The sequence below is a fragment of the Cyprinodon tularosa genome, unplaced genomic scaffold, assembly GCF_016077235.1.
Source record: "Cyprinodon tularosa strain WSP-4 unplaced genomic scaffold, ASM1607723v1 ctg194, whole genome shotgun sequence".
Classification (NCBI taxonomy): domain Eukaryota; kingdom Metazoa; phylum Chordata; class Actinopteri; order Cyprinodontiformes; family Cyprinodontidae; genus Cyprinodon; species Cyprinodon tularosa.
In genome coordinates, this window is record NW_024038699.1 from 419,448 (window position 1) to 447,248 (window position 27,801).

The 27,801-nt window shown below is 39.2% G+C and overlaps 1 protein-coding gene across 2 annotated transcripts; it reads left to right on the forward strand.

Annotated features, from left to right (window-relative positions):
- fbrs (fibrosin) lies at nucleotides 1–27,801 on the forward strand. Of its 2 annotated transcripts, none has more exons than XM_038283475.1 (18): nucleotides 1–1,708; nucleotides 6,003–6,176; nucleotides 6,477–6,503; nucleotides 6,598–6,627; nucleotides 7,307–7,355; nucleotides 8,296–8,629; nucleotides 8,715–8,941; nucleotides 10,362–10,597; nucleotides 10,701–10,745; nucleotides 13,203–13,298; nucleotides 13,599–13,682; nucleotides 13,840–13,878; nucleotides 17,772–17,843; nucleotides 17,934–18,066; nucleotides 18,454–18,534; nucleotides 18,617–18,700; nucleotides 24,173–24,377; nucleotides 24,966–27,801. In XM_038283475.1, the coding sequence occupies exons 1-18, from the start codon at nucleotides 1,403–1,405 to the stop codon at nucleotides 26,449–26,451; spliced, it is 3,708 nt and encodes a 1,235-aa protein (XP_038139403.1). In that variant the 5' UTR covers nucleotides 1–1,402; the 3' UTR covers nucleotides 26,452–27,801. The 2 variants fall into 2 exon arrangements, with proteins under 2 accessions (XP_038139403.1, XP_038139404.1); XM_038283476.1 differs by having other exon boundaries at nucleotides 8,718–8,941.

Here is a 27,801-nt window from a genome sequence, read left to right on the forward strand (position 1 = left end):
CGGAGGAAGAAGAGCTGCGCACACAATGCACTGCACGGCTGACAAGGGTTGTGTCTGCCTCATTTTCACCATTAATTCTCAGTTCCGTGGAAACTTGCGAGAGAAAGGCTGCGGATCCTTTCCGATTCCTCTCTCAAAATATTTGGAGTCTGAGCTCGCTAATATATCGCCGAGCGGAAGCGACGGTCAAGCGGTTCATCTACTTCCAAACATTGGATTACAAGGAGGGTTTGATGAAGGAGAAGACAAGCCCGACGGGCGCCCGAGTGCCGACACCTTGTAAATCGACATCGAGGCTTTAAAATTTGGGCCTCAGAGGTTTCTCTTAATACGAACGAAGAACGACGGAGGAGTTGTTCGATTAGTCGAAACGGCACAACATAGTGTTTGTTTCGTAGTTTGAAAATTACCGTATGTACAATTAGCCTTCCTTAAAATCTGAGTGGTTCTTGCGGAAGGCTAACAGCTAGCCAAATTGCTAACGACGTTACGTCTTTCTTTTGATGAATTCAACCATCACCATCGGCCATTAGCACTTCAGCAGCAGGAATATTTGCTCTTTTGGGCAGATGGGAAATACGCCCAGCTGTACTATTCGACCTGTCAACCTTTGAACATGTTATAAGAACATAAGCATATTCTTAGGTCTTGTGTATATATAATATTGTATCGCTTTAGCTAAGCTATCCGCAACAGCTAAACATTGATCACCTATTTCTAGTAGAATTAAATCCATAGTTAATAAACCTGTTTTATTAGTTACATTTATATGAACTTTAACTGTCAATGTTAAACTTTGACAGTAATGTTAAATTTTATTTCAAATGGTTGGTTATTGGCCTTGCTAACAAGCTAATCGTATGTCATTATTGCTAATAAATTTGTCGACTTGTATTGAAAAAAAAAAATCTAGAGAAAATCGGATTTGTGTCGATAAATATTGCTGATGTTGTTGTACTTATTATTTTGTAATCTATAGATAACCTGTTTTGGTCTGTCTGTGTGTTATCTGGGCTTTCCTTTTTTTGTTTACATGCGCCTTGTTAGCTCATATAAGCCTCAGATGAGACAGTAAGCTAGGTTTCTGACATCTGCGTGACGTCCTGGATGTTTGATATTCCCCGGTGGATCTACGTGTTTGTTCATATTCAGTGAGATGACACTAAAATTCCGCAAAAAGAAAGGCACTGATGGCAGTAGACTGTTGTCAGGGGACGGTAAATAATAGCCACTGGTTCCATTAACGCCATTTTAACAGGGACTCCCTTTTAGGGCCTGTGTGTGGTGTGGTTGTTTTTCCTTCTTTTACATTTACGGTTCGGTGCCTTCGGCCGGACCGGGACTTTAAAGAAAAAAGTGCCTTTGGTCCCATTGGAGATACAAAGGGAGGCGGCATCGGGGTATGGAGGGTCCGAGCCGAAGCTCTGGGATGAGAAAAAGCCGACGATCCCGTTCGCAGCGCGACAGGGAGCTGAGGCGGCGCAGGCGAGTCAACCTAGCCGAGGAGAGGGCCACATCCCTGTCCTCAGGCTCCGACCGAGAGGGGCATGGGACGAACGGCGTTCTTGGTTCCGGTGGACGGGAATGTAGGCCCGGATTCGGGAGACACAGGCCTCCGCGTCGGAGGAAGAGGGAGTCGGTTTCATGCGAAGAAGACATCATTGACGGCTTCGCTATCGCAAGCTTCATAAGCTTGGAGGCTTTGGAGGTAACTATCTCGATCTGGCACCATCAGCTGTCATTCATCCATCAGACCGAACTGCATCATTAACATAGGGATGGTCAACATGCATTAAAATAAATAAAGATGTTTGTAGGTCAAATCAAACACTCTTAATCTAAAATGGCCTTAAAGGGAGCCCACTTTCTTCCCTACAAGTTTAAAGAAGAAAATGGATGCTCATGATTTTACATTAAAACCTTTAAAACACCTATTCAAATAAAAAAAAATGCCACTTAACTATGTTTCAGTTTTTGTTTTATTTAGTCAAAAGTCACTTTTACAAAATCCTAATTTGAACTCAACACTATATAATTTGCAGTTGCCATGACATTATCTGTCTACAATATTGCTGTTATGAAGAAATGTTTGGATTACAAGCGTCACAACTGAGTGTCACTATTACATTTATAGAAACTGGAGGTACTTTCACTATTAACCGGTCGCCACTGATCTAGACCTTTGTAACCAAACTCAAAACAAGTTAAGGGGAGCAGCGGAATCTTGAGATCAACTTGCTTTCTATTCAAACACAATATTATCATCAAACTTGAAATGAAAATACATATTTTTTTTTTTTTATTGCAACATTTAAAAGTTTTGCCAAATGCAAACCAATGACATACCCAATGCATATGTTTTAGGTGTTTCGTTTACTAATTTGAGACCTACTTGGTTTGATTTCAGTGTTCAGTGCATTTACTCTCCAATGTACCCTGTTGCTGAGAAGAATATATTTTATATGGTGCTGAAAGCTCGTAAAAGAACAAAAGCATTTAATGGGATAATTGTTTACCGAATTGTTTGTTAGTAATCATTTATTTCCCGATCAGCAGACTCACTGCTGGTGTCCTTAGTGAAAGACTGTAGATGAAATTAATCAGTCCCTAATACCAGACTTTGCTCAGATATACCCCAAGAGCTATTTCAACCTTCTGATGGCTTTTGGAGATTCCTCAATTATTTATGCTCTAATTACAGTAGGGTTGATGGTTGCCTAATGGCTCATTAGTTGATAAGAACAGAAGTTTAAGTGTGAATTGTCTCTTGTTTGACTTTTTATTAGGGCTGAATAATTTTTATCTTTTTTTTATATTTATGTGTTTACAACCAATTTTGCAATGTCAATTTTATTTTCCGTTGCATCAAACACAAGCACGCCCTGGTTTCACTCCGGGTTCTCAGTTTTTTTCATGACCTTGAAACCTTCCAGAGTCCATCGCTCCAGAGCTTTACTGGTATTGATGTGTGGAGCTGCATGTTAGCTGCAACCATCTCTTCACCTGCTGTTGTGGCAAACCCACCTTAATTATATCATCGCCATCTAAAGGGTTGGAGTAAGAAAGTCGCTGTCTTTTAAAAAAAGTAATGTGACTAGAGCAGAAACCATGAATTAGATTAATCATGTTTAACTGATTATTGAAATAATAGTCCACTAATTTAGTAATCGATGAATCATAACTGGAATATATAGACTCTAAAACATGCCTTTATTTGATAGAGAAAGGCACTCAGGGCAGTAATTATACCAAAATAATAACTAAAACATTCTGCACATAAGAGGAAAAAACTTTTTTGTCCCTCGATGTGCTCTACTCAGAATTAATAGTTTTAGTCTCACCTGATTTAAATTCTGTAAAATAATCCCCTCTAAGGAACCTTCTTCCATCCACCTATAATTTGATTTGTCAAAAAAAACAGCTTAATCGATTAGCAAAGTAGTCATTATGTGCAGCCCTAAATGTAAAATTAAATGTGTAAATTCTGATTTCTCAAATTGAAATTTAACTGCAAATACAATCAATTGCCCAGTTCTTCTTTTATTGTCCAAGAAGTCAGCTAAGACCTCTTTACACAACAGTCTCTGTTAATAATAATTATATAGGTCATAATATAGGTCAGTATTTATAATTGGAGGCCAGTTCCCATAATGCTTAAACGTTTCTCTATCAGACTTGAACAAACTGTATTAAAAAGAAAAAACAAGACAGTGAATTGGTTATAAACTGATATTGGTAGTTATATTGACCCTTTTCTTGTCATCTGGATTAAGATAAACCGACTTTACATGATGTCCTGATGTAAAGTCAAAGTAAGCCTGCACGCTTCTGGACTGCTTTATTTTCTAATCAACCAGCAAACAACCATTGCTGATTTGTTCCTGCTAAGTTTTACTGGACTTTACTTGTCAAAACCGAATGACTTTAGTTCCAGTTATATCCAAATTAAGACATTAAGTCAATTATTTTTGCCTATAAGTGTAGAACACTTCAACACCTTATTTAAGAGAAACAGATGGTACACTTTTCAATTCCCTGTGATTGGAAAATAGCCTTTTACTACCAGCCCTTATTAAGTGGTGGCTTTTACATCAACTTCTTGGAAATCTTCCTCCCCTCAGTTTCTAGTACAGTTTAAAAAAAAAAAGAGTAAAAAGAAGCAATCTACTTAGAAAAATAAAATACTACTTCCTCCTTTTATTTAACATGTCATGATTATCTCGCAGTTATTTTTATTTCACTCTTCCTGCAACTGAAGGTTGTATAGTTGGACTCTTGCATAGTCCTTTGGTTTAGGGAAATGCAGCGCCACCTGTCACTGCTGATAAACCTGAGGCCAAACATACCTGTAACTAGGGCTTCAATTAATTATAATTTTGCAAATTGATAAATCTGTTTATTATTATTATTTTTTTGATCATTCGATTAATAATTGGATAGCAAAACATTCATTAAAGAAGGCTTTTTATGAAATCAAACCAGTGAAACTAAAAGTTTTGCTGGGAAAAAGACTTTTTCTTAGATGCAAAATGTTGTACAATAATTTTCTATTTTGGTGTAATTACTGTTTAAAATGGGTTGCTCTGTCAGCTAAAGGCATGTTTTAGAGTCTCAATACACCAGTTAACAATTAACCATCACCAAAATAAAAAGAAAATTAGTTAAATAATGGTATTTATTGTGATTAATCCGATTAATTGTTTCAGCCCTACCTGTAACTAGCATTTAAAATCCCTGATGAAAGTTAAGTTGCAGTTCAGGCCTTGATCCATTAGCGGATGAATTAATTGGTCTACCTTTTCATTATAGGCAGCCTTATAATCCTAACTCAGGTGCTGCTGAATGCTGCCTGCATAGTTTAACTGCTAAATGCTTGAGATAGTAAAACAAAATTGAGTCACTGATGCTGTATGTGGCATCTTGTTCCCTTTAAATGTAGTGAATTCCTTTTTTTTCTTTTTTTTTTTTTCTTTTTTTTTGCAGTTTTGACACTAATGGTTTTTAACTGTTATCTTGATGTTGGTATCCAGGTCATGCCTAGACACATTTGTGCATCTGTACAATATTTGATGTTTATTTTTGGCAGTAATATAACATTTAACCCAGATTTCCCCCCTAATGTTTTTTTCACTATGTTAAATTTTCAAACTTGATATCAATACCCAGGAAACTATTCGATAGTTGATGCCATGTGAATTTAAAAAATGCCATTTAATTAAAGGCATAAAAATGTATTAATATGGGAAAACTAACCTTTGGATCATATTTTCTCCACACAATCAGATTCTATTATTGTTCAAATATATGTAAACAACTCAAATATTAAACCATTTGACATCATTTTTTGTTTTTTGAGATATTCTTTTAATGCTATTTAAAATTAGCAATTGCAAAAATATGCAAATAATGTTCGTATTGGTGTCGAAATTAGAATTGTATCCAGATAAGAGGGTTTTTGACAGTCCTACTTCCCATTGGCTCTCCTTGAGGTGGAGCATCTCCTTCATGAAGCTCTTTATCAGGTTTTCCCAATAAAACAAATTACAAGCTTTTGTGTCTGTTTTGCTTAAACAGTTCTATGCAGCTACAACACTGCACACATTGATGTACAGTAGTAGCCATTCAAAATTTCCCCACTTTCCTTGATGCGCCCTTGGCTGATCCCCTACAATTCCTTTTTAAACATCAATCTTTGTACTAAAATATCTTTCTGTCATGATTTGTAGATATTAAGATCTAAAGAGAAGCATCATCTCCTGGTCGGATGCTGTAATTCAGTAAAAGGGTGGAGTCAGAGTAAAAGAAAATATGCACGTCCAGGAGTAGGCCGGTGGCTGGAAGTTTGAGGGGATTTTGCTGGGAGCTAAAGGGAAGTGGGCTGCGTTTGACTGGGAAGGGCCATTTTGAATGGCGGCTACTGTACTTTAAAATATTGTTCAGCTTTTTTAAACATTATAAATATAAAATCTCTGCTTTTTTTTTTTTTTTTTCCTCCTTATTAGATGGATTGTTCTCTGAAGCCCAATCAGCGTGATGATATCCTTCGAAGGCAGAGCAGGGGGAAGCGAGGCCCTGAGGAGAACGGCGGCGGGCTGCTGTCAGAGCCTGAGGAAGGGGCCCCACACAGCTACTCCAGCAGCTACCTAAAGAGGAGAAACAAACGGAGAAAAATAGAGGTAAAGCTAAACCCGTATGTCTCTGTAGGGCTTCAATGCTCCACGCTGAGAGAAATCCTCATCAAACAGCCCTGACTTATAGTTTGGCAGCACTAATGACTTGTACACCCTGCTATTCAAAGTGAGCAAGTAAAACTGGTTCACTGTTGAGAAACACCTTTGATATTTGTGTTTCATAAATTACCTGGTGTGGGAGGGAATCCTAAAACTATCCACCAGCATGAAAGGAAGTTGGATCCCAGTAAAAGTGTAATAAATCACTCATAACCTGCAACATCTATTTTTATTTTATTCTTTTAGGGTTCTCATTTGGAGACAGGCTACATTGTAAGTCTGTTATTTTTTTTCTGTTATATAACAGTAATGGTTGTTAATGTATCTTTGCATAAATGTCTATATTGATGTTTTACTTCTTTTCCAGTGCGACACAGAGAGCGATACTGGAGATAAGGTATGTTTGTATGTTTGATAAAATATCTTTATCTCAGTTTAGTGGGGTTTTAAAGCTGACTTTGGAGGTTATTACAGCTTTATGCTGCTTTTATTAAGACCATTCTGATTAGTACGGAAGAGGATTAGGGCCATTGAAAAAAAAAAAAAAAAGTTAACTGATTTTTTAATTTTATTTCAGCATAGTATAGGAAAAAAGTCAGAATTCTGACTGAGATTAAAGTCTGAATTCTGAGAAAAAAGTCAGAATTCTGACTTTTTTTCTCAGAATTGTGGATCAGCTTCACACGCAGCTTCACTGACAAAGATGTGAGTTGTTTGAGGTGGCCAGTGACACATTGGTGGAAAATGACGGAATTAGGCAACTTTTTACATGCCTGAGGGGTCCCCTCATTAATGGAGGAGCAGAAGGTCATTAAAACATGAGAGCTGGTCTCTAAAACAGACATGGCTTGATGCTAACATGTTTATCTGTCAGAATTCTGAGAAAAAATTCTGAATTCTGAGAAAAAAAGTCAGAATTCTGACTTTTTTCCCCATAGTAAATTGAAATATAATTTTAAAATCAGTAAACTTTTTTTTTTCCAATGGCCCTTATCCTCTTCCGTAGATTAGTAAACTGGGATCACTGAATCATTTTGTCAAATCTCTATTTATCTGTTTATTTATTGTTTGCTCAGGCCTCCGACAATGAAATGGATCCAGTGTTCACAGTCAGCACCAGAAAAGGTTTGAAAATTGTTCCTTTTCTATAACATTAATAAAAAAAGATTGTTGATTTTGTGAAATTAATAAATGAATTAAAATAAAAAAAGACAAATCCGTATAATGCTTAAATGTAGCCACATTTGGGTAAAATGTAAAACGGCTTCTTCCTTTTTACTTTGTCTTTTAAACACAATCATCAGCTTCATGGTGCAGATTTATTTATTTTTTTCCAAGCAGAGTAGCTGGTGGATTTTAATAAGAATGCTGCAGTGTCTTCCTTGAAGTTTTCTCTTGTTAATATACTTTTGTAAGTTGTAGCTTCCTCTTTATTATAAATATAAATAGCACCGTCTCTATTTTCTGCTTGCTTGTCTGTTAAAATTTCCCTTTATCTTTTCTGAAAAGCTTCACATAAACGTGGATTTTTATTATTTCTAAGACGTTAAAGGGGTTTTATAAACATAGAATAATTGTCATAAGTTTATTCAGACATTCTTTGCATCCAGGCCACCCTTGATTGTACTTGATAACTTTTATTTTTTTATTTTTCCTTCACTAACTATATTAAACCTCCTAAATGTCACTATTAATCGTACATTTTCGTATATGTCCCAGAAATCTGATGCTACTGTACTTCTGACAGCTAATTTTTAAGTAATGGATCTTAATGTAGTAATTTTGAGTTATGTTTGCCTTTTGTTGCTTTTTATAGTAAATGGGGCTAAGCTAATTGTGCTCTGAATGTCAGAAAAGCAGTTTTGTTTACTTTCCCAGTTTCTTTCATTTTCTATTTTAATGCATTCAACTACTTTAGTGGTTTATACATGGTCTGTGTAAGCTAATGCACACTTGGAAGGTTTTCAGTATTTATTGTAAGAATTTGGAGAGTTAAATTGCAATGAACTAAAACAACTATCCTGATAGACTTTGCTTGCAGTCATGATAGTTTGTTTTCTTTCAGCTGTGGAACCATCCCCTTCAAATTTGGGAACATCGGGCAAAAGTTGCCCTCCTCTGTCGGCACGTTGCGGTGGCATCTCGAGGTTAATGGTGACCCCGCGAGTATCTGGTCTGGAACGAAGTCAGGAGAAAAGCCTGGAGTCGCACCTCCCAGAGCCGGTTCCTTCTTCTACCTCCTCTGGCCCAAACCTTTCTTGCCTGTCTTCCCACTCTCCAGTCACAGCCTCCGCCGCCGTCCCCCGACCCAGCCCAGTCAATGGGAATAGCACTCACCACAACGACACCCCATCCCTTCCTGGTCCACCCCCCTCGTTCCTCGAGTTGCGTCGATCTGGGTCAGCTTCTTGCAGGTTTTATCATAATTACAAGACTTGGTTGCCCAGTTGTCTTCAATGTTTGGTTTTCTTCTTGTTTTATCAGCAGTGGCCGGTTAAAACTTCCAACAGCTTCATCTGTTGCCTCTTCCTCATCTTCCATGCTTGCTCCCACTAACGCCACCTTGGTGTCAATGCGCTTCAGTCGGGGCTTAGGCTCCTCTGGCCCTCTGCGACCCCCGTCCCGTGCCAGCTCTGGGAACTTGTGCACGTCCTCCCCAGGTCTGCCTCCACCACCTCCTTTGCTTCCTCCTGCTCACCCGGCTGCTGCAGGTAAAGTGAAGAAATCTGCCACTAATAACCACAATTACAGCTAGTTGATTTTTCATGATTATAAAATAACTGTTCCAAAAATACACCAAACATAGACTTCCTCCTTCGGGGTGTCTGGGCTTGTCCTGGGTGTTGGGGAAGTAACACATTGGTGAAGTGAGAACTGATAATTTTATCTCAAAGTAGTAGATACTTTATGAAAAGCAGAAGTGTTTTTATTTCTTTTTTTTCTTTCTTCTAACTTTTCTTAACTCCCTGAGGTGGATCTTTAAAAAAAAATCTCTTTCACCAGTGTGAGAGAGAGAGGAAGAAAGTTAGCTGATTCCAGTCAGTTTAAAAGGTTGCATGGATCAGAAATGTGTTGTTCTGTTTCCCACCTCCAGGTTTTTTAAAACTTTAGTCTTCCAAAAGAAATTAAAAGGATCTAGAATCCTCTTTAAATTACCCAACTACCACCTTCAAAGTGTAAATATGTGAAGTTGAACCTTTTATTTTATTGTTAGTGATTTCAACATTATCATTATTATATAATTGTTTTAATTACCTCTCACAATTGATCATTTATTTAGTTCATATGTACCATAACCAATCCCCAATCCCACCTGTGTTTCTCCCTAACTTGGTAACCACAGTTAAAGAGGATATAGTTTCCTTTAAAATAGCTTCCCTTCCGTTGGCAGCAAACATTGCTTGTCTTTGATATCTTAGATGAAGAAATATCAGATTTCTGAGTATCTGTAGTTGATTGTATTGCATTTATACTGTTTTTGGCACATTTTATAATCTAAAATGCCAAAAAAGTAATTTTTTGGACAGGGCAGAATCGGCAGGTTGGTAGAAAATCTAAGACACTCAGGCCGCGTCATCACGTTGGTAGAAAGCATAATGGAACATTTTGGTCTCTTTATAACCTTTTCACTTTCTTTTGGCCAATGTTAAGAAGATTTGGTGCTTTACACCAGCACTGTGACGCCACACTAGTGTTCAGCTCCTCTTCAGCTCTTAACGCCGTTTCCTTCACATCTAAAAGCAGTTGCCCCCAGCAGGTCGGCTGTGTAAACTGAAAACCAAACCTGCGCTTCAAGTAAAAGTTCCAAAAAATATCCACTGGACTTGGTTTCCAAGATTTGAAGATGTTTTGCCACCTCTCCAGGAAGCTTTCTCAATTTCCGAATTAAGAAAGCTTCCTGGAGAGGTGGCGAAACGTCTTCAAATCTTGGAAACCAAGTCCAGTGGATATTTTTGGGAACTTTTACTTAAGGACTATGACCTGGATGACTGAGAATCTTCATCAGCATATCAAACCTGCGCTTGCTGAAGTTTTCCCACTGTTTTATCAATTCAATCTGCACTTGTTCTGATTTCCACCCCTGTTTACAAAGTTTAATCTGTCATTTCTATGTTTCTTACATGCTAACAGAGCGCGAGGGCAGACGCAGCGTGCCGGGGGCAGAGAACAATTCTGCAGCGGCGGGTCGCAACACCCCTGGCGGTCCATCTGCACCAAACTCTGCGTCCAGCTCGTCAGGCAGGACGTCCCAGAACGTCCCGCCGCTGGCCTTCCAGTTCCATCAGCACAACCACCAGCACCAACATACGCACACGCACCAACATTTCACGCCCTTCCCACACCTCTCAGCCACGGCACAGCCTATGGTGAGCCGGCCGCTGTTAATCTGAACATCTGTTTTGTGCTTGACGTGTTGACTCTTCTCAGGCTGAGATGTTTTGAACCGTTCCATTGTTCTTTATTTTTCAGTTTGATAAGTTCCCCGGCAAAATGGAGGGACTTTATCGACACCCTGTAAGTTTCTAACTGTTAACTATGCTACGTTCACACCGGACGCGATCTGAGCAGCAGAGGTCAGAAGTACAGCGTTTGCTGGATTTGATTCCTGTACTGCTCCTGTGTTCAATAGCAGAGTGGATTTATTTAGCCTATATTTGCCATGATAAGTGGATCAAAAGTAGTTATTATATTTTTTGAAGCGAGAAAGTCCCCCTCAAAACATTGTCTGTGCAGTCAGATCATCCTACGGAAGAGGATTAGAGCCACTGAAGAAAAAAAAAGTTAACTGATTTTTAAATTTTATTTTAGTTTAACATGGGAAAAAAAGTCAGAATTCTGACTTTTTTTCTCAGAATTCTGACTTTAATCTCCGAATATTGGATCTTAATGTAGATGGGCACCATTAAAGGAATAGTACACCCAAAACATGATTAGCCTTCATTTTCTACTCACCCCCATGCTGAACAACACTCTGGAGTACTTTTTTGATATCTCAAATGCATCTGGAGATCTGGGAGGCTTCTTGCTGTCTGCTGACATTCAAATAATGGAGATCTACGGTGCCCGAGACAGAAAGGTCCATAAAAGTCCACAAAAACGTGTCAATATTCCTCCATACTGGTCGTCCAATGTATTCCAAGTGTCCTGAGTGGATAGCATCCAGAATTTACTCGAAACGAAGTCATTTAGAATGTTTTTAGAGCATAAACAGTAGTGTATAGTATTTCCTGAAAGCGCGCGCCTGCGCGTTCAGGACGCTACGGAAGCCGGCAGACCAAACCAGATGAAACTGCGCATTCAGCGTCTGCTCTGCCGATAATGCAAGCGTAGAAGAAGAAATGTGCTGTTTACCTGTGCAAAGAAAGAAACAACGAAAGAAAAATGTCTGAGGACTTCAGTGTTGAGGAAGAGCAGGAGTTCTTTGCCGAGCTGAAAGCGCATTTCATCTGGTTTGGTCTGCCGCGGTTTCCGTAGTGTCGTGAACGCGCTTTCAGGAAATCCTATACACTACTGTTTATGCTCTAAAAACGTTCTAAATAACTTCGTTTCGAGTAAATTCTGGATGCTACCCACTCAGGACACTTGGAATACATTGGACGAGCAGTATGGAGGAATATTGACACGTTTTTGTGGACTTTTATGGACCTTTCTGTCTCGGGCACCATAGACCACCATTATTTGAATGTCAGCAGACAGCAAGAAGCCTCCCAGATCTCCAGATGCATTTGAGATATCAAAAAAGTATTCCAGAGTGTTGTTCAGCATGGGGGTGAGTAGAAAATGAAGCCTAATCATGTTTTGGGTGTACTATTCCTTTAAGGTAGAGATGTGGGAGCACTCAGCTTCACTGACAAAGATGTGAGTTGTTTGAGGTGGCCAGTGACACATTGGTGAAAATTGACAGAATTAGGCAACTTTTTACGTCCTCGAGGGGTCCCCTCATTAATGGAGGAGTAGATGGTAATTAAAACAAGAGAGCTAGTCTCTAAAACAGACACGGCTATGGCTTGATGCTAACATGTTTGTTATCTGTCAGAATTCTGACTTTTTTTCTCAGAATTCTGACTTTTTTTCTCAGAATTCTGACTTTTTTCCTCAGAATTCTGACTTTTTTCCCATATTAAACTGAAATAAAATTTAAAAATCAGTTAACTTTTTTTTTTCAGTGGCCCTAATCCTCTTCCGTATCATCCAGATTACAATCCTCGCCTTAGAATATTATTTCGCGAGCCGTTACAGCAGTTGCTCCCTCAAGGCAGCCATCCTTTTGGGGATTTTCCTCTTCTGTTTGTGGCGGCTAGACGTAGATGTTAGCGTTTTTAGTGCATGTAATACTAACTGCAAGCAGTAGAATAATAAAAGCGAAATATTTTGCCGGCAGGTTTCGACATTTTAAGTTCATTCAGGCATTAATAAATTGTTTCAGGGGAGTGATCAAAGTCCTCACTTTTGTTTGTACAAGAAAAAACATATTCTCCCTGCTTTTTATTTAAACCTAGTAGAGTTTTACCGTGTTCATATATATTCTTGTTAATTTTGATGGCTTTGTGCAGACAGCTTTGCATGAGCAGTGCTGTATCTGTCTCCCAAATACATTTCTCTGCCTCGTCGAGCAAAAATTCAGATTTTTCAACTCCAGGATCTGCTGCTTATGAAGCACGTCCAGGATTTCCCCATTGTGGGACAATAAAGGGATTCTTTATTCAGATGCCTAATTGCTCATGAGGCGCCGCTCAAATGCTTCAAATATTCAACAGGACCTTTTGATGCATTTCAACCATAGATTTTGCACGTAAACCGGCTGCTTTTGCTGCTCAAATCGTGTTTTTTGTGAACCTAGCATAACTAATTATGTAACTAGTGATAAGTTCAAAGTTTTGGAAGGAGTTGCACTAGTTCTATAAATGAGGTAGTTTATTAGTTTGTTTAGGCTTTTAATGATTACTTACTGGGGTTATCTTTGTATGTCAGTTCTTCCAGTACCCTCCACCTCCGGTGTCAAATATTCCGCCTGTTATTCCTCCTGCCGGACCCTTCAGCTCTTTGCAAGGAGCGTTTCAGCCAAAGGTAATGAGGAAAGCTCCCTGTTTTTCTGTATTTACATTAGCGTGTCTTAATAAGGGTTTGCTGGAGTGAGTCATTTATCGATCTCTCACCCTGAAGGTGCTGACGATAAAATGTCAAAGCTTGTTAAGAATCAAGACTTCGGGGAAAGGGTGTCATTTGAGAACGAGCTCTGATCCCGTGACAGCCTTAGAACCGCAGGGGAAAACTGCAGGGAACATGTCATAATTTCTAGATTTGCATATGTTTAGAAAGCACGTAGATCATTAGGGTGTGGCTCATGAGTTGTGCTGTGTTTGACAGCCTCTTGTCCCTCAGGGAACGGCTCCTGATATAACAGCACGACTCGGAGTTGTGCCTCACCACCTGCAGACCAAAGACCACAGGGTAAGAACAAGGAGCCAGCAGCACACCCTGACTGGTATCTTGACTTTACTGTAGAGTTTGTGTTTAAAACCCTGAAATGCAAAAGGGGAAAATGTTTTTTTTGTTTTTTTTGCAGCATGAGTTGATTAAGTGATTTTGGTCCTCTGTTCTCTTATAGCTAAATGATCCATATGTGACATCACTGAAAACCAGTAATGTAAGCAAAACACGTTTGTTTTATTCTCTTTGCTCCATTAATAGTATAGTTATTATAGCAGCTCTAAAAAAAGATAACAGTTTATGCAAACTCTATTTTATGAAAAAAAAAAAAAAAAATATATATATATATATATATATACACTATATTGCCAAAAGTATTTGCTCACCCATCCAAATTATTGGAATCAGGTGTTCCAATCACTTCCATGGCCACAGGTGTATAAATTCAAGCACCTAGGCATGCAGACTGTTTTTACAAACATTTGTGAAAGAATGGGTCGCTCTCAGGAGCTCAGTGAATTCCAGCGTGGAACTGTGATAGGATGCCACCTGTGCAACAAATCCAGTCGTGAAATTTCCTCGCTCCTAAATATTCCACAGTCAACTGTCAGCTGTATTATAAGAAAATGGAAGTGTTTGGGAAAGACAGCAACTCAGCCACGAAGAGGTAGGCCAGGTAAACTGACGGAGCGGGGTCAGCGGATGCTGACGCGCATAGTGCGAAGAGGTCGCCAACTTTCTGCAGAGTCAATCACTACAGACCTCCAAACTTCATGTGGCCTTCAGATTAGCTCAAGAACAGTGCGCAGAGAGCTTCATGGAATGGGTTTCCATGGTCGAGCAGCTGCATCCAAGCCATACATCACCAAGTGCAATGCAAAGCGTCGGATGCGGTGGTGTAAAGCACGCCGCCACTGGACTCTAGAGCAGTGGAGACGCGTTCTCTGGAGTGACGAATCGCGCTTCTCCATCTGGCAATCTGATGGACGGGTCTGGGTTTGGCGGTTGCCAGGAGAACGGTACTTGTCTGACTGCATTGTGCCAAGTGTAAAGTTTGGTGGAGGGGGGATTATGGTGTGAGGTTGTTTTTCAGGAGCTGGGCTTGGCCCCTTAGTTCCAGTGAAAGGAACTCTGAATGCTTCAGCATACCAAGACATTTTGGACAATTCCATGCTCCCAACTTTGTGGGAACAGTTTGGAGCTGGCCCCTTCCTCTTCCAACATGACTGTGCACCAGTGCACAAAGCAAGGTCCATAAAGACATGGATGACAGAGTCTGGTGTGGATGAACTTGACTGGCCTGCACAGAGTCCTGACCTCAACCCGATAGAACACCTTTGGGATGAATTAGAGCGGAGACTGAGAGCCAGGCCTTCTCGTCCAACATCAGTGTGCGACCTCACAAATGCGCTTCTGGAAGAATGGTCAAAAATTCCCATAAACACACTCCTAAACCTTGTGGACAGCCTTCCCAGAAGAGTTGAAGCTGTTCTAGCTGCAAAGGGTGGACCGACGTCATATTGAACCCTATGGATTAGGAACGGGATGTCACTTAAGCTCATATGTGAGTCAAGGCAGGTGAGCAAATACTTTTGGCAATATAGTGTATATATATATATATATATATATATATATATATATATATATATATATATATATATATATATATATATATATATATATATATATATATATATATATATATATATATATATATATATATATATATATATATATATATATATATATATATATATATATATATATATATATTCAACATATCAATGGTCCGATCCATAGCTGTTTTTTGTATCATATTCTCTCAAACTGAATTGAAATCTGATCCAGAGTTCTCTTACTTTAACATTTATTTAAACCAAATAAACCGGCTTAGCTAAACTTTTGTGGATTTCCTTTCATATCATTAGTTTTTGATTGAAATCATTAGATTGAAAAATGAATAAGAAGTATCAGAATAATCATTTCATCCTTCATAGAACTGTTTGATTTGAAAACAAACAGCGCTTACTAAAGCTTCTTTCACACTTACAACTTTACCCGGTAGTTTACTGGGTATTTATTGGTTCATCTTCCTGTGTAAATAAAGCCAGAATTTATTTACCAGGTAAAAGTGACCTGCTATTTTACCAAATCTAGTACTGCTGTCATATTCACTAATTTCCTGCGACTGATTTGGTGTGAAATAGAAAAGCACAGACCAAGCAGCAAAATTCCCCCTTATTGGGATTTACTTCTATAGCCAAAACTCTCACATGATCTGGATCATTTACCAAATTTTTATTGGTTATTCCTTGGCATGAGGCACACATCTTGAAAAAAATGTTTTATTGAAAATCCATTCATAACTTTTCAAGTAATCCTGCTTACAAACCAACCAATATGCTTCTGCGTGGCTGCTTTGATGGAAGCATGGCGTGTGTCTGCAGCCTTTAGTGTCTGTTCTGCTCTCACCTTCATTAGCACTCTTCTTTGATCATTAGATCAAGACCTGGTTTGCTTGTTTTCTTGTTTTTGCACTGGAAAAAGTCTAAATCTAGATGAGCTTTTTTTTTTTCTTAAGATAGGTGAATTTGTTCTTGGATTGAGGAGATAAAAAATAAATTTTGCCAATGGAACGAGACAATTTACATTTAGAATAAGAAAACACAATTGGATTGTCTTTTTTCAGGGGCATATTATCTAATTATTTTATTTTAAGAGTAAAAATACTCATTCCATTGGCAAACTATCTAATTTCCCTGCTTGAATTAAGGGTAAATACACTTAATTTAAGACATTTCTACTTATTTCTAGATCGTTTTTCCAGTGTTTTTTTTTTTTTGCAGTTTAATCACATTTAGCTGGACTGCTCTGAGCACCTCTGATGTCAGACAAGCAATTTAATGGACAAAAATATAAAATGGATCTAATTCTCTCAGAAGAGTCGTTAAATCATCAAAGAATACAAAATCTAAATGAAACTGTGGCATTGATGTGCGTTTTTCTTTTTTTTTTTAACCAACTGGGTACTTGGAACATCTGGCTTACTGGTACAAAGGGAACGCACCATGAGGAGTGAAGAATGCAGCAGACGTCAGAAAACAAAAACAGACGCTGCTCCTTTCAACTCTCCTCTCTGCAGTTTTGGTCAAATGGATTTTAAAATCCTCCAGCAAAGCTTCTCTGCTTTACATGCTAATTACCAAAACTTTATTCAAACGAAAACTTAAAGAACCGATTGCTTAAAGAAGCTCCATCAAAAATACTTTCCTACTTTTTTGTCAAACACCCAAAAAAAAAATGGTATTCCTTAAGAAATGGTATTCCTGTCTTGTGTTATTCTTTTAACTTTTCCAAACTCATTATACTTGATTATACAGGATCATTCTGTGTTTGACTCAGTAAGAACATTGCTGACCTCCCGCCCCCATTTCCTGCATTTTTTTAAAGCATTGACCAACATGAATTATTTCCTTCTGCAAACGTGGCAATAACTCAAAGGATCATAAATTAGCATAATGCGTCATATTTTTGATATTGGAGCTGCTGTAAAAACTCTATAAGTATGTTATAATCTGGAACCAACTAATGCCAATTTATTATATTACAATAATTAAATAGAAAAAAATCACGAGCATCATCTGTGTTATTTCTTCTTTTTCTGCTGATCCATTTGGTCCTTTTACACCTAGTGTTTTAGCCCCAGAAACTGTTACATGTGTAGTTTTTCCCACCTTGGTGTGTATTAATATTTCTAAGCTCAAACTGGTAGCAAGTAATCTTGTCTCCAGCTGTTCAAGCCAACCTTTACAGGAAGAATGCCTGCCTTGGTGTAAAGGCTCTAAAATTTAAAATACAATATTCATTGCTTACTATAGCAAAGCCCAGTGGTCCTTTCCCGCATGTCTCTCTACCTCTCTCATTCCCCCTTTCCTGTCAGACTACTGTCCAAAAAATGGGCCACTAGTGCCGTAAAAACTAAGAAAAAAAATGCGTGTGTGTATATATATATATATATATATATATATATATATATATATATATATATATATATATATATATATATATATATATATCTCAATCAAAGCTCTCTGTTTTTGTCCATTGCAGAAACCGGGAAAATGGTGTGCTATGCACATACATGTGGCCTGGATGATTTTAAGCCATCAGAGAAAAGTGAAGGTAAACGTCTGCAAACCATTTCCCACTAAGCTGATGATGATGTGACGACAACCAGAGTTGTTTAAGATGATTTGTCTGGTTCTTTTAAAGCTGATGCAGGCCGATCCTCACAAGTTGGACTTCCGGAGCGACCTGCTGCGTTATTCTGGACCTGTAGGCCTGGGAGGATCCATGCCTCCGACTCATGATTTGACCCGACCTCCGAGTCTCTTCCCTGCTACAGGTGATTCCCAAAAAAAACCTTTAAACAGATTTCATCCATTCATAATTGAGCAACTTTTCTATCAAAGATGGGGAGTAAATGCAAATATGAATTTGGTGAATGCATTTCGGGATAATTTACATGCATTAAGTTGATGCATGTAAATGATCATCTTAAATCCACATTGATTTTGTTTATTAGTTAAGCTTGTTTGAAAGACTCTGAGACAGAAATGTAAAACTTCCCAGCACTGTATCTTCAATAACTGTTTTTATGTCTGCAGTAATAACTTATGCTTCTGCGCTAACATCTCACACAAAGCCGTAACAGATTGTATAGCTGCTTTTGTTAAAATATTTCAGTTAAAATTGGATGCTTTGACAGATTTAGTTTTTTTCTTCTCCTTAGGTCCAGTCAACCCTTCTGCCCCGCATTTCCTCACCCCGTCAGCATCACATCCTCCTTTCCTTCCACCGGGTGCACACTTGGGTAATTTTTTTCGACTTGAAATTTTAAAGGTGTTTAGTAGAAACCCTGTGCCCACCTTTCTGAGGGTTGTCCTGTGCTTTAGATCCTTATGGTCGATCCCCTCCGTTTGCTCCACTGGGAGCCCTTGGTTCTGGTGCCTTTGGAGGACTTGGCAGCCCAGCACTGGGTCAGTTTTACAGTTCCAACACTCTTTAAACACAAAAGAGGGGTTACAATTCTTCTAAATCTCTTTTACCATCTTCATATCTAAAGTAGATTGCATGTAGATGGGCAATCAAAACCAATATGTGTCCTGGAAGACGATTTATAAAACTGAAGAAACTATTTGAGTCATTTGGTTAATGATTCACAAATTATGAAAAGCTTTTTATGAAAGCTTATAAAAAGCTTTTTATGGAAGTTAAAAAATAAATGACCGATGTTGAGAAATTTCATTTATTTTTTTTAATATCTGGAAAATCAGATGAACTTGGAGTTTCATAGAACTCATTTGAGTTTTCCGATCTGCTGAGATCATTGGAGTCTATTGTGGATGTTTAATAGTTAAACAGTTAAAAGCACTTAAAAATGTAGAAATACGCCCTGGTTTATCCCCTGAATGGAATGGGAAATCACAATCAGAAGTTGGTATCAAACTGAGCTGATAATCATGTCTGTGTCTCCATTGAATGATGAGTTCTGCAGTGAACAGAAGACATGACGATGTCCTTATGAGTGTTTAAAATCTCAAATGATTGGAGAACATGATAATGGACCTGAGCTAACTACTTAATAGCATGGTGTAAGATCCGTGGCTAATATCTGGATTGGTTTCCTGTGTCCAAATTCCAACTTCACTGCTCCTCAGAGGCCGTCTGTGGCTTAGAAATGATCCCTTCTAAACTGCGCTGCATGATGAAAGTTTAGCCTAAACTCAAACAAGTCTGGAATGATCCAATCAGATGTGAAGTTTTTGGACTTTTGAAAAGTCAGGAGTTTTTCAGAAATATTAAATACAACTTCCCCTTCCTATTCTGGTGTTGAGATGACATTTAGGAATTTTGAAGAATAAAAGGCTGTTTATATTGTTGCATGGGACATTTAGAGATTTTTATATTTTTTTCCGTTTTTTTTTCTCCCCAACCAGGTGATGATTCAATCAGAGCCTCAGAGCTAAACATTTTTAATCATGTCATTGGTTTTGTGACCTCCATTTTTTTTAAACTAATGGTTTAGGGTTTTAAACAGATTTTGTTTTATCCAAAACACCTCGTCCACACTCTTATTTTTTTTTTTTTTTTCATATGCGGTAGACATCACATATCTAAGTACTGAGACGACCCATTTCTCACGCTGCCAAATCAGAACAAGCATTGGTTTACCTCTCGGTTTGTGAAAACGTGCAGAAATGAAACCAAATCAGGTAAATGTTGGGTAGTTAAGTGATATTGAAAATGAAAAAACCTAGATACCCTTAAGGGGAAAAAATACAGGCTTTACAGTCAAAGGTTAGTAATGTGCTTTATCTGAGGGTACGCTAACCTAGTTAGCTCAGTCTGGTGGGTCGTTGGGAACGTGACTTCAAGGGAGCTGCGTCTGTGTTTTACAGTACAGGAAGTTATTGGTAAATGTAAGAAAAATTGATCAAGCAAAAACTCTGAAAGTTTTCCATTTTATTTTTTTAATTCAGCTTTTAATGCGGCTTCATATTGGAAACAGATACATGTATCATATAACATCTATTTAATTTTTTTTTTAGTTTTTAAGCAGAGATAACAATGCTATACTATCTGCTTTTTATTGGATTCAATGGGAAAATGTACGTGTGTGTGACTTTTCAAGCCTGCAGTGATCTTAAAACGGTACAGTAGTAATGCACCAATCTGGGATTTGTGGCTCATTTTTAACCTTGTTTTTATTTTTATTTTATTTTTTTACCTTTTAAGCTGCTGTTTTTGATTTTTAGTATTTTCCTAAATCACCTTCAAATTCACCTTAAACCATTAAAAATGTTTCTCTCTTGTGTTCCTGAGGTGAAAGCTAATATGTCTACCAGACTTTGGAAACTAAAACCTAAATATATGATTTTCTTTTTACTTCTGACTTCCTTTTATATACTTAAGATACTCTTTGGTGAGGAAGCTGTTACAGCAGGAAGAAGGCTTAGTTAGCTTATACTGAAAAGTATTAAACCTAAGTTTGACCTGATTTGCATTTAGGCGTGGTGCGTTCACTGATCAAAACAAAAGTGGATTTTTAGAATTCCAGCGGGTTGATCGAGCTGTAAGGCATAAGTCTATTTCCACCATGTTGAAGTAGACTCATGTCACGGAGGACAGCTTAACTCTCTAAGTGAATGGTCTGTGCTAATCTTGGTAAAACAAAAACTTTGGCAGTAAAATTTGATGGTGCGTACACTGGTGATTACCAGCTCAGCAGCCGTACTTGGAAGGGATCATTTTCTGTTGCAAACAGGCAAGAGGAATAATCCTCAGAACCAGTCAACCTTCAAACTAAGCATTGCTTTTAGACAGGCTTAGAAAAATGGCTGCATCACTGAAAATGTACAAATGCAGTAAAATCCTCTGGGATTGGGGGAATTTCAAAAAGAACTCGGCTAAAAAGAACTGTCATTTGCATGTTTGACAAATAGATAATGACTTACTGAAGTTTTCTTATACATTCATACCACAGAATGTAGAAGAGCAGCATTTCTCAAGTTATTTTACCATAAGTTGCTTTAAAAAAAAATTGAGTGGTTTCTCATCTATTATTTGAGTGATTTACTGTTAGACTGCTGAAACGATTGTTTATTACAAACAGCAGCCCTAAGAGCTCCTCTGTGGCTAGTATTTATTAATTAGAACATTGGGAGCAGCCCTGTTTGTAATAAACTGCTGTGTGAGCAGATCCTGTTGCACAGTTCTGCAGTTCAGTCTTTTTTTGTTGTTGTTTTTAGTCTTTGTGTCCAACATGATAAACATGGTTAGCATTGATCACTTTAAACATCAATAGGTTGGTGCTTTTATAATATTAGACATTTATATTGAGGTTTCCAGAAGGCTGCCGACATTTTTTGCTGCAACATTTCCCACGAACGATTAAAGAGTATGACCTAGCAAAATGAGAAAACAGGAACCCTATCGTAGCCTGTTGAGCTCTCTGTCGTCTGCTTAAGCCAGTCTACTAAAGTACAGGAGGTGATGAAACTTGCAGAAAGACAACCCCCCCTTTTGCGCCTCATCTTATTTGAAACGCCTGAAAGATATTGAAGAAAGCTTTTTTTTTTTTTTCCCAAATAACCTCTGCTCCGAAGAAAATGATCAGTATGGGTGCGTCGAGCTGAAAATCTGCCCAATCCCATCAATCTGTTGGTGTGTCTCTAATCTAACGAATATTGTAAATGCTGCTGTAACTTATAGCATGCAGCCCTGCTCAACGGCTCAAAGTAAAGGTTCTGACATTATGCTTTCTTCAATGTCTACTAATGCTTTTGCTAAACATTTCAGCTTAATTTTTTAGCATCCTATTAAGCTTCCTTTATTTGTTTTCTTTGTTAGATTAAATTACAGCCTAAATGCATTGAAAATGCAGCTTCTGGATGTGTAGAATCTGAGCTTCTTTTGATTTTTTTTTTCATAAATGGTGGCAGTATAGTGTTAGAAATTGTAGATTTCAGAAACAGGAGCTGAAAACATTTCTGCTTTAAGGTTAACCTTCATATCCCGTCGTTTTAATACGTCTGTTGAGCCTCCTGCTGTAGCTCCAAAGCTTCAACAACTCTAATAATTCCCTTTATTTGACTTGTACTGCAAAAGCGTACAAGTGGGGCATTGTGTTACAGCTGGAGTAATCAAAAGCTGGATGCTAGTGTTCATCGAGAGTTCACTAAATGTCTGAAAATGTGGTGTGCACAAATCTAATGAATTTATCTTAACCTCTCAAGCTTAAACTGTGAGGAAATTGGGAAGAAATGTGCATGTTAACAATCACATCATAGGCCTAATCTGATCACCTTAGACTGAATCCGTATTTGGTGAATTTCGCTGAATTCGATATCAATTTAATGGTTTGTAAAATTGATTTTATTTTGTTGAAAATTTAGTCTGACAAGTGAAACTGAGTTTTTTATTAACCTAAATTGAATCTTTCTATGAAAAGTAATAATTGTCAAACAACTGGGCCTTTAAGCCACAGCAATCAAACCCAGATTGACCGATTGATGGAGTATCACATCTGGTGAAACTCACTTTGAACCTACAAGAGTTTGTCATTTACGGCGTCACATGATCATGTATTTAAAAAACAAAAAAAAAACAAAAAAAAACATCGGCTAAATAAAAAATTGTCACTACTTGTAGCTTTTAGCCTTAGGTGCTAAATTAGCATAATGTGTCCTGGTGTTATGCTATTTTCTCATTGATATGTTTGCCATGATGAATGGCCTCTACCAAGCTCGTAAACGCTAAATATGGCTAAAGAAGTTCACCCTGATTTAGACCCTTAATCAATTAGTGTTTGATTCGCTGTTTGTCAAACGGATGGCTAACAGAAAGCAACTAATTTTGGAATAGAAGTTAAATTATACCACTGAAAGGAAAATATGTCAACAAAATATATTTTTAAAGCATAAGACTTGAATTTTAAGCCTTTAAAATTAGATTCTAATGATTGTAGTTGTATACCAGTACATGATTACAGATTTAATCTGAGCAATTCCTGTTCTGATGGGTAGAATATCTGTAACGTTTAATGAGCAAATATAGATTTGGTAAATAAGTGACGATGGAAATATGTTTATCTGCTGGAAAATAAGTTCAGTTTAGCCTGTAGCTTATGGATAAGAGCGGAGGCCGGTGCTTTTCTTGTTATCTTTGAAATCGCAGCACCATATTTTTATTTTTATGCATTAGAAGTGCATCAGAAATGATTGATCCTTTTCTGTAAAATCCCGACTATTAAAGCCCCATATGTGTTGTATTTTTGCCTCATCCGACTCTTTAACTCTCCTGCCTGAAGTTTGTTACCCTTGCTTTTCTCCCCTTTTAATGTTTTTCTCTCCTGTCTCATAGCACAGCTACAGCTCAGCTGTCACAGCGACATGCTATGAATGGCTGTGCTGCGGTTTGTCATTGATATACGAGCAAAAGGTTGTATGCATTAATTTCAGTAGCCCGCAATTACTGGATGGAGTCTAAATGCAGGTGGACCGAAGTGCATTTGCACCTTTTTTATGGCGAAACAGGAAGGCGAATGTGGTGTGTTGGGAGGGTTTCCCAACGTTTAGTTGTGTTTGATCAACTAGACCAAACTGGGTGAGCTAAAGAAAAGTACCCAGGGCTAAACTGTCTTTGCAGCGTTGCAAGAAGTTTTATTGATTTGCAAGAACAAAACAATTTTCATATGCAGGGTTTTTTTTCTTGCTGTAGAAATGTTTGCATCTATATTTTGCTAAAGCAAAATTTGTGTTTTTTGCGGTTACTTATTATTTTAACTCTTACATACTTGGATCATATTAGACGCTAACAAGAAATGAGTGGAAATTGTGTTTTCTGGTTTCACAAGTAGGAAAAAAAAAACTTTTTTTGTGTTTTTAAAAAATGAATGAACGTGCGCTGCTGATTGTTTTCTAACTGTAAATTATCTCTGTCACTTGTAGCTGGCTCTGTGTTTAGCCCTAAAGACGCCCCACCAGGAGGAATGCCCACTTCCAACCATCATGAGGCCTGGAACATTGTACGCAGCGGCCCTTCAGGTTTCCCAGGAGGTCCTTGGGTCAAAGGAGTGGATAAAAGGGATGAAAGAGAGCGAGGGAAGGAACTAGATAGGAGAGAAATGCCCCACATTAAGGATGAAAAGGACAGGTATTGCCGACTTCTGAATTTGAAGGGGTGGGTTTTTTACAAATTATTCTTAAGAAAAAAGTATGAATTGACTGCTAACTTATTCATTTTCAGTGAAGTGTACTCATAACTGTGTTTGATATAGACTTCTATGCAAGACAGAAAATAGTGCCTAGTAGTGAATTGGAAGGAAAACATTGTCTTTTCCCCCCAGTACAAATAAAAACCAGAAACATGCGGCATGCACATTTATTTATGCTGTGCAATGCTTTATAGAACCATCTTCAGATGCAACTACATTCTTACAAAGTTTCTGGGTGTAGAAACTGACATTTTTCTTTTCTTTACAAACTAGTTCCAGCTGAGTCAGATTGGAAAATAAAAATAAATGTTTTTTTGATTTTCAAAGCCTGTAAAATTGCTGCAAACCTCTCCAGTTTTATTACTGACACTTCTGCCATGTTCCACAGGCTTTACAATTGTCCTCTTATGTTCTGTTTTTTGGGGGTTTTGGGGATTATATACACTATGACGACAAATGTGTTAGTTGAATGTCTTAAAAGGTTTTAGATTCTCTGAAGTTTGAATTTGGCTTCCTTTGCTTTGCAGAGACAGTTTGATGTACGGCCGACAGCCTGTGAGAATGTCTCCAGCCCCTCTGACTTTCAAGCCCCGCAGTAGCACACCGGTCAACCACATTAACGGCCACAGCAGCTCCCTGGGAGGGAGCGCTGGAGCCATGGAGGACCTGACACGGAGTCTGAACAGAGACCGCGACAGAGACGGAGACAAGAGGCCACTGCCGACCGCGTCCTCCAGGGCTCCTCTTGGCTCTTCATCTTTAGTAGCAGACAGAGACAGGCCGCGCTCTTCCTCATCCTCTGTGCTCACCACTCCACCTCCCTCGCACCGCTCCATCTCATCACCCTTGGACATTTATTCTCGCTCCCAAGCCCAAACGGCACAAAACCTCCACAACGACCATCCCCAAAGAGACGGTAACCTTCCTGCTTCCTCTGCAGCTTCATCCTCCATTTCTTCTTTGTCCCACGCCAAGAAGTCGGACCGCACCACAACGCCCGTGTCTAAAACTGGCCTGCTTTTGCCGCCAGTTAAAGTAAAAGAGGAGAGGAAGGAGGAGCCGGAGCACATCCCCATCACCCTTCCTCCCCCAGCCCCCGGGCACGCCTTTGACCGCCCCAGTAGCCACCCACACCACCCCAGCTCTGGTACCCCTTCGTCTTGCTCTTTGTCACTTACTCCCACTCCTGGCGTTTCTCTCCCACCTCCCACTCTTAACCCTCCTCCCCATCTCCCGATGCTGGAGCGCTCCAGGATCGAAGCGCTCCTTGGAAGCGCGCAGGGGGTGCCAGGATTGACGGTCGGTTTAGCAGGAGAAAGATTTTCACACGGACCCCCGCCGGGACCGCCTCAGGGTCCGCATGGCTACGGCTTTGACCCGTGGGGGGGACATCGGAGGGAGCCTTTGGCACTTCGGTCGGATCCCCACCTGGCCCTGAGAACCGACCCGCATTTAGCCCGGCTTTTACATCAAAGGCAACTCATGGAGGCTGAGCGGGCGGCGACTCTAGCCGCAGCCGCCGCCCCTCATCACCCTCCGACCTCTACCTCCGCCTCCTCCGCTATTCGCCCCGAGTTTGGCCTGATGACGTCCTATGAGCGCTCTCAGCTTTTAGACGAGGAGCAGAGAGCCCTGAGGGAAAGCTTTGGCGCTAGCTACTTCGCGATGCACCCACACCTCCCTCCTGGGTCTCACCTCTCCAGCCCTTCTCACGCCGCCGCAGCTGCCGCTCATCTGGACCAGCTCCATCAGGGCCTCCTCCCTCACCACGGAGCCGGCCCCGGTCCCCAGCACCACCCCAGCCTCTACTCCCGTCTAGGGCCCATCAACCCACACGCCATGTCTAATGGCATGCTCGCAAAGGACCTCATGGGGGCTCTGTCGGTCGGGGCACCGCCTCCGCTCATTCCGTCCATCGCCAGCCGCTCGGCCACACCGCCTCGTACTTCCAGACTCGGCGGTCCAGGTGAGCTGGCGCTGTACAGCACCCACAAAGACGGAGAGTCCAGATAGTAGTGGAACACGGCTGGAGGAGATGAAGGGAAATGTCAGGATCACTGTGCTGCTCTCAAACTGCCCCCTTTTCCTCCTGCAGACTACTAAAGCCCTGCCTTCCCAGTTACACAACCAGACCAGCTCCAGTCGTCACAAAATGTAAAAAACAAAAAAAAAGGAGAAAAGTCGACCGGCTGGAGTCGATGGTTTGGATCTATATGAAAGACTTGGAATATGCTCAGTGGTTTTATCAGTGCAATTTAAAGGTACATGGTTTCTGTGCATCCTTGATGTATTTTTATTTTCTATGGACTGTCGGTTATCACAGCGCTCAGATTTGAAAGCTGTAGGAAGAGGCAGAGGACAGCTTTCTTTCATTAATCAGGTGAATTATAAATCATGCTCTTAGTTAAGCATTTTGGAGCTGAATCGGGAATAATTTTAAGGTTTGCTCACCTTCGTTCTTAACTTGGTTAACTTATAAAATACCTTCATGCCCTCTTCCACTTATACCGGGTATTTTTTAAGATGGGGTGTTTTAAACAAGAAAAGGTAAAGTGGTGCTTTTTCCTCCTTTTTTTTCTGCATCCATTATTGTGAACTGGTGAGCTCATTTATTTCTGATCAGAAAACATCTTACCTCAGTTTTCTGCTTTACCCTAACCTTCATCTTTAATCATGAGATTCCTTCCTAGTTCTGCTGGGTTCTCTTGTTGAAATGAACTGTGCTACACTGTGTGAGTAAACACAGCATTTTAGAGCTTCCTGTAACTGTTTCCCAGTTTCCTCTCATCTGTAAGAGCAGGTCCAGAATATAGTAGATTAGAGAAATTGCCTTTGTAATTATGATACTTAACATTAATTATCTTCTATAATAATAAATATATTCATTGTTATGTTATTTGTCTTTGTTTGGTTACCAACCAGCACTCTTTCCCCCCCTGGGCAGGAAAAAAAAGGCTTGCTTCATGGGACGCTTTTTAAATGCTTGTGAACATTAAGCCTTATCCATTTCAACCTCTGGCCTCTTCAAGGAACTGAGCTGCGACTTTAAAGCTGAGAGCGAAGTTTGCCTGTGAGTCACTGGTTATGTGCTATCTGTTGGGACCGCGGGAGCCTTGTACATTGAACTGTCATCTAATTCATCAACAAAAATAAATTATATACCTGGATTAGTGGGAAATCTGCTGAAAAAACTGAAGAAGAAAAAAAAAGAATATAGGGACTTGTGTCAAAAATGCAATTAGAGACGGAGGAGATCCTGAGAGGGGAAAAGACTGGGTCGATTATTTTAATATGACCGTTTTATACCTTTCAAACCCTCCCCTAGAGACCACAAAGAATAATTATTAAATGAATTGTTGTCTA

Bases quoted from the DNA above. Each gene is read 5' to 3' on its own strand.
- fbrs (XM_038283475.1), top strand. From the start codon at position 1,403: ATGGAGGGTCCGAGCCGAAGCTCTGGGATGAGAAAAAGCCGACGATCC. The intron at 8,630-8,714 runs GTCAGCTTCTTG...TTGTTTTATCAG, and splicing joins CTCGAGTTGCGTCGATCTGG to CAGTGGCCGGTTAAAACTTC. The intron at 17,844-17,933 runs GTAAACGTCTGC...GTTCTTTTAAAG, and splicing joins GCCATCAGAGAAAAGTGAAG to CTGATGCAGGCCGATCCTCA.